Source organism: Microtus ochrogaster, chromosome 10, assembly GCF_000317375.1.
Source record: "Microtus ochrogaster isolate Prairie Vole_2 chromosome 10, MicOch1.0, whole genome shotgun sequence".
Taxonomy (NCBI): Eukaryota; Metazoa; Chordata; class Mammalia; order Rodentia; family Cricetidae; genus Microtus; species Microtus ochrogaster.
This window is the reverse complement of record NC_022016.1, coordinates 64380983-64387627: the sequence shown is the minus strand read 5'-3', so window position 1 is coordinate 64387627 and position 6645 is coordinate 64380983. Positions and strand designations below refer to the sequence as shown.

Genomic DNA, 6645 nt, shown 5'->3' with positions numbered 1-6645 from the left:
TGTTTGTCTTCAAACCTTACATGCCTGGAAGCTTTGCTCCTCCAGGAAAAAGCTTTATTGGACTAAATTATTTCACATACAACTATTGCCTTTCCAGAATGATGAAGAAAATCCTAATTACAGTAAAACAGTTATAAAGAATGAAGAAAATCAAAAGCATGCTACGGTGATCTGAATATAAATGGAACCCATAGTTCCATAGGGAGTGGCTCTATTAGGAAGTATGGACTTGCTGTAATAGATGTGGCTTTGCTGGAGGATGTATGTTATCGGGGGTGGACTTAGAGGTCTCACAAGTTCAACTAGGCCCACTGTGACTCATGTCACTTCCTACTGCCTGTGGATCCAGATGTAGAACTACCACCTACCTCTCTAGCTCAGTGTCTGCCTACATGTCACCGTGTTTCCTTCTATGATGTTAATAGACTGAACCTTTGAAGAGTAAGCAGGCCCAAATTAAATGTTTTCCTTTAAAAGTGTTTGCAAATCTTTAATAAATAAATTAATTAATTAAAGAAAGTGTTGTCTTGGTTATGGTGTCTCTTCATAGCAATAAAAGCATAACTAAGACACATACTAAGCGTTCACTCAGTGAGTGCACTTATCTGGGACTGGAGAGTTATTGTCCTGGCTCTCACCATGCATTTTTGTCCCTGAGCCTTTAAACACAGAGCTCATTCATTTGTCAGAGATGCAGTGGGTGGCTGGGTGCTGGAACTGAACACAGTGCTTCTCACCATCTTGTTCTCATTCTTTCCCCAAGGAATTCTTTGAAGGAAGAATAATTCAAAACTGGGGATCTGAGGTTTAAAAGTGAGCACCTTCCCCAAGAGCCCACAGTTAGGGAACTGTAGAATCTACATGTTTATACCACTCCAGGTCTTCAGAGATATAACCACTCAAAGCTTTTACCTTCTATTGCGTTCTCCATATCTACTAATACAGTGGTTCTCAAACTTTGGGTTGCAACCCCTTTTGAGTCACAGATCAGATATGTTACTTTCGTTGAAACACTTACATCTTCATGATTTAGTCTAGGGAAACATTGGTGCTCACTCTTGTAGAAGGAGCTCCCGGCCGTTTCCCATCACCTGGTTCCCGGCCACTGGCTAGATTTACACCCGAAATAACAACACAAAAATTGTATTCTTTTAAACACTGCCTGGCCCATTATATCTGGCCTCTTCTTGGCTAATTCTCACATCTTGCTTTAACCCATAGTTGGTAATCTGTGTAGCACCACGAGCCGGTGGTCTACCAGGAAAGATTCAGCATGTCTGACCTGGTGGCTGGCTCCATTGCATCTGACCTCACTACCCTTCTTCCCAGCATCCTGTTCCATTTATTCCACCAACTATTTTTCTGTCCTATCAAAGGACCAAGGCAGTTTCTTTATTAACCAATGAAATCAACACAAAACAGAAGACCCTCCCACATCACATTCAGTTCTTACTGGTAAAGGTATGAATGAGAGTCTAAGAAGAAATATCAAATTCTAAAGGGAATTGGAATATGGTGAAGTGGAGATGAAGAAAAAATATTGAACCATTCCTATTATAACACAATACCATTCCCACACACAGGTGCATGGATTCCCCTCAGTGCTAGTCTCATTATTTACACATGTAGATCCCATGTCTAGCACATGCAGAGTAAACAATATTATCCTCTTGGCAAAATGATATTTGATTTTCTAAAAAATCCAAACAAGCTGTAAAAAAATTCACAGTCCTTCCTCAGCACTTGTAAGGTCACATGTGTGTGTCTCTTTCTCTGCCTTCGGTGGACTTAGGATGCTTCAGGTAGAGACCGTGTTTATTTTTTGTCACTTACATCCTTTTATGTTCCTTTAGGGTTACACAATAGATGCCTACTTAATTCATAGTGACCTATATTAATGATTTTTATACAGTAAATTCCATTTTTATTGAATTGAATTTCATTCAGAGGAGGAGGAGGAAACCTTTTCCTGATACGATTTCAACATGTCCATGTGTTGCTATATTACCAATTCTCTTCCAATAAATTAAAATAGTGGCATTCTTTCTACAAACAGTAAATCAGTCATCTTTCTGTGCTGTTATGGTAGTGACAGACACATGGTGTTTTTCATGTGTTCCCCCCCCCCCAAATCCACAGTCATCTTTCACCTTCATTATAGAGTCAAAAGCTGTATAAAAGAAAGAAGAAAAACCTACTAACATGGTTAAAGAAAGCATGCTATGAATTATAATTGGTCTCTGTACTTGAAATTTTCTAATCTAATATAGGGATATTCATTGACAACGTTATCAGATGATCAGCCTTGCAGACAGTTCAATATAAGGTATGGTTTACCTACGCCCTGTGACTAAACCCAGTCAACACATTGATTTGACAAGTGTGACGTTAGTAGAGCAGTACTCTGTTCTCTCATTGCTGTCCTTAATGTACTATTTTTAGTATATCGTGCTTCAATAAAATTGGATATGCATTTATCTTTATTGTATGTGACTTTTATTCTTCTGGGTGTATACCCAGGAGTTGAACAGCTAGATCACGCATAAGTTCTATTTTTGGCTTTTTAAGGATCTTCTATACCTGTGACCATATAGGGTGTGTTAATTATTTACATTCATTATCACCAACAATGATTAAAGTTTCTAGAACTGCAGTGACAGGAAAATCATCCAAGGGGCAAAAGTGCACCCACAACTAGTTTGGTTATGAAACTATTGAGATAATTGTCCCCAAGGGATTGGCATTTCCCCCAGAAAAGTCATGCAGGGAAAAGCAGAAGGATGAAGAACTTATACCACTTCTGACTATTTCACAGGAGACACTGGTCCAGACATCTATACTTAATAATAGGTGGTGTTAAAGCAAGGCCTGCTTAGTTGTGAGAACTTCTTGTCTTCCACTTAAACCTCAACCTGATGTTAGGAACAAAGATGAATTTAGATGATTACTGGACCTCTTTACTCTTGTTCCCACCATGGCTCCAATGAATGAATCTCCTTTCTATGCATGTCTGCTTAATTGTCAGAGGACGGGTGACCAAGGGTAGAGTCTTAAGGTTGACAGAACTCCAGTGCTAACAAATCCACTGACCGCTCATCACCAGCATAGGCTGCTTTTGTTTTAGAGATGGCAGACTTTCTGACTTGGTCAAGATGGAGTCTCAGTGGAGCTGTCATTTGTATTTCCTAGGGATAAAAATGTTGAAAACTTTTCCATATATTTATTAAGCATTTATATCTCTTCTGAGACACATTATTTGGTTTGTTAATACTTTATATAGTCTGGTATTAACCTCCTGTTAAATGAATAGCAGAGAAAGTTTTTTTTCTTACATTGTCCCTTTACTAATTACTTATCTTTTTTGTTGCATATTCTACCAATATTTCTGCCAGTGAAAAATATATTCAAAAAAGAAACCCATGCTTTTCCCTTTAAATATCAGATTACTGAAATGATGGACCTCAGGACATTAGAAATAACCCAGAAAACTCCTACAAGGTAAGACAACTCTCTGGGAACTGGCCAGGGGAAAAACTTGTCTTCCAGAAAAGGATCTTATCTCCTGGAGAAGGATTCACAAGTTGTCAGTTTTACTTACTGAGAGACATCGATCTCAGACAAAGATGGTGGAACTACATCATGGCTAATGCTTAGTTATACACACCTCTTGCCTCATAGTTAAACATTAGTTTCATTTCAGGACCTGATAAGATTATGAGAACCAATTATATTCAAATACCACAATCTTGAATGTTAAGTCTGTCAAAGGCACATTCTCTTTTCAGTCTAATGGCTTCTCAGAATTTGCAAGCATGAGAGTGTTGTTCTTCTTAAAAAAAAAGAATAAAGAAAGGCAGGGGTGTTCTTCTTGAACACGGGGCACAGGACACACACACACACAGCGGAACAAACACAGACACTATATGGCGGCTCCCACTTGGGTCCACTTTAATGGGGGAGGGAAACACAGAAGGGCAGAGGAACGTGCGGGACACACGAGGAAAGGCAAAACGAGGAGAGAGGGCCTCGTGTGGCCCTGCCTTTTAATGGGGAGCACAAGGGTATCTGGGAAGGATATCCCATACTTGCGCGCAGGTGCGCGCACAGGTAACCATAGTCCAGGAGGAGTCTGGGAGTTGTAGTTTTTCAAAAGAACAACAAGTGTGGTTCCATTAACCTGAGTGAAAGAAGTTTTCTGTTAGCACTTTGGAAAGGGCATTTGTGATACCTCTGCTTACTTGTCAAGTCTTAGAGAGGATCATTTTCCTGTGATTCTTTCCCTCCAGTTCACTCTCTAGGGTAATGAATTTGTGTTTAGGGGCAAAAAAATTTGCCACTCCTTTATATTGTGTTTTCATGTTTGTTAGCCTGTTTCTGATGAAAGGTTGACGAGCATTCATCTTATTCCCATATACGTCAATGGTGTACTATCCTGTGTCTCTAAGATTTTGTCATTACTATTAGCAATTTGAGTTAGCGTGGATACAGTTTGGTTGTTGGTGTCATAAGGTGAAAGGAGAAAGGAAACCCACAAGTAATCCACCGACCTCCAGAGGCACTCCAAGTCACAAGTGTAAGCACACAAATAATAAATAAGTAGCTTTGTCATAGGTCCCTGAATTCAGTCCCCAGAACCACAACAATAACAATATTATTCATAATAGTAATCAGGAGCAAGATGCTCCTCCAACAAATGTTAACTAGGCATCCATGGATGCACTTTTTTGGCAAGCATAGCTTTGTTAATGGGAAGTGATTTCTTGAAGAGGTGAGAGCACTGCTTCTGAGTGCTGAGGTTAAAGACATTCGTCACCACACTCCATCTAATTTCTTTTTAATTTTAATTAAAACATAATCACATCATTTCTTCCCTTCCCTTTCCTCTCTTCAGTCCTGCCCATGTCTTCCTCACTCAGACTAATGACCTTCTTAAAAATCGATTATTATAGTTGTTATCTATGTAAACACGTGGATATATAAATACAACCTCCTGGGTCCATTTTGTTTCTGGTCTGTTCATGTTTTCAGGGCTGGCCACTCCACTTAGTATAGAATATCCAGTTAGAGAACCCCTCTCTGGAAAAGACCAAATCTCCCCATCAACAGCTCTTAGTTGCCTGTAGTTCTTTCTCTAGGGGTGGGGCCCCTTGAGATTTCCTGGTTCCACTCAGCCTAGCGATTGGTGCCCTTTAAAACCACATTTCCTGTGTGTTCCCCTGGGAACCTAGTGCCAGGCACCTGGCTGGGCATAACACTAGTCACTATAGAATTACTCCTGGACACCTGCAGGGCAAAACACAGCCAGAAAGTGCAGGTGAGGGAAGGTTGGGGAGGAAAGGGTAAAAACTCTGAGGGGAGGGGCGGGGCGGGGCGGGGCGAAGAGCTCTGTGCCCTTGATTAGAGCTGCTCCCTCAAGCTGATTGGAAGCTACTCCAAGAAACAGGTCGGGCCAAAGAGCCCAGCTTCAGGGAGGAAAGAGGAAGGACACAGGAAGGAATGGGAAGGGACTAATGAAGGGATTGGTTCTGTGGGGAGCCCTTTGTGTTTAACACCTGGGACTTGTCCCAGTTCAGACTCTCATTCCTCAAAGAACCGGTTTCAGTTCCAGCCATGCTAGCTGCTGCGGGCTCCCTGGTGGCTGCTGTCTGGGCTGAGCTCCATCTCAGGACTCTGCTGCTGGCTGCTGTCACCTTTCTGTTCCTGGCTGACTACCTCAAAAATCGGCGCCCCAAGAACTACCCACCGGGTCCGAGGGGTCTGCCCTTCGTGGGCAGCATTTTCCAGTTGGACTTTGAGAAGCCCCACCTCTCAATACAGCCGGTAGGATGGGCAAAGGGTGCCTAGCTCTGTCCTCATGTAATCCTGAGCTACAGGAACAGGGGACATCTCCATGCTAGGACAGAGGACCAGGTTCAAAGGGTGGTGGTGACAACCTGCTATTCCAAACGAAAACCGTGAGTTCTCCTTTAAGAAATATGCTGTTCAATTTTCAAAACGTTGGAGATAATTCTTACCCTTGTACTTTTGGGTTTTAATTTTTGTCGTAATTCTTTGATTGTCAGAGAACGCACTGTATATGATTTTAATTCTTTTAACCTTTATTATTTAAGTCCAGGTGTATTGAAGGAGGCATGGTGATATATCTTGACAAAGAAGCCCTGCCAACTTCAGAAATGTGTTGGAAGGTGGTACCTCCACTTACTTGGTTAAAGTTCTTGTTGAGAAAAAAAGAAGTCTATTTTTCTCTTGACTGGAGTTTTCTACAAATATTAGTTCTCTCTTATTAATTCTTGTTTGGTCCTTCTACATCCTTGCTGACCGTTCCTCTACTGATTTTATCAACTCCAGAGAAAGGTGCTCTGGAATCTCCAACTCTGCTGGGAGTCTGACCGTCTTTCCAGTCAGTTCTGGAAGCTCTCCCCTATATTGGAAAGACTGTCGTTCGCACTATGTACACAGACTGTGGTTCTTCTTTCTGGTGAATGACCATCTTCCATGTAATGTTCCTCTTTATCCACAGTAATTTTCCTTGCTTAGATAGTGAATCCTCCAGCCATGTTTAATTATCCCTGTCACTTCCCATTGCATGTGAAGGGTGAGCATGTCTTATTATTTATTTCTATTCAATGGTTTAAACACATAATT

General features: G+C 41.2%; 1 protein-coding gene across 1 annotated transcript in view; it reads left to right on the top strand.

The window, feature by feature from the left end:
• The first annotated feature begins 5418 nt into the window (after positions 1-5418).
• LOC113456649 (cytochrome P450 2J6-like) overlaps positions 5419-6645 on the top strand; it is a 28602-nt gene continuing 27375 nt past the window's right edge. The window contains 1 exon segment of the mRNA XM_026782288.1: positions 5419-5820. Coding sequence (XP_026638089.1) covers positions 5611-5820 — 210 coding nt within the window. The 5' untranslated portion in view covers positions 5419-5610.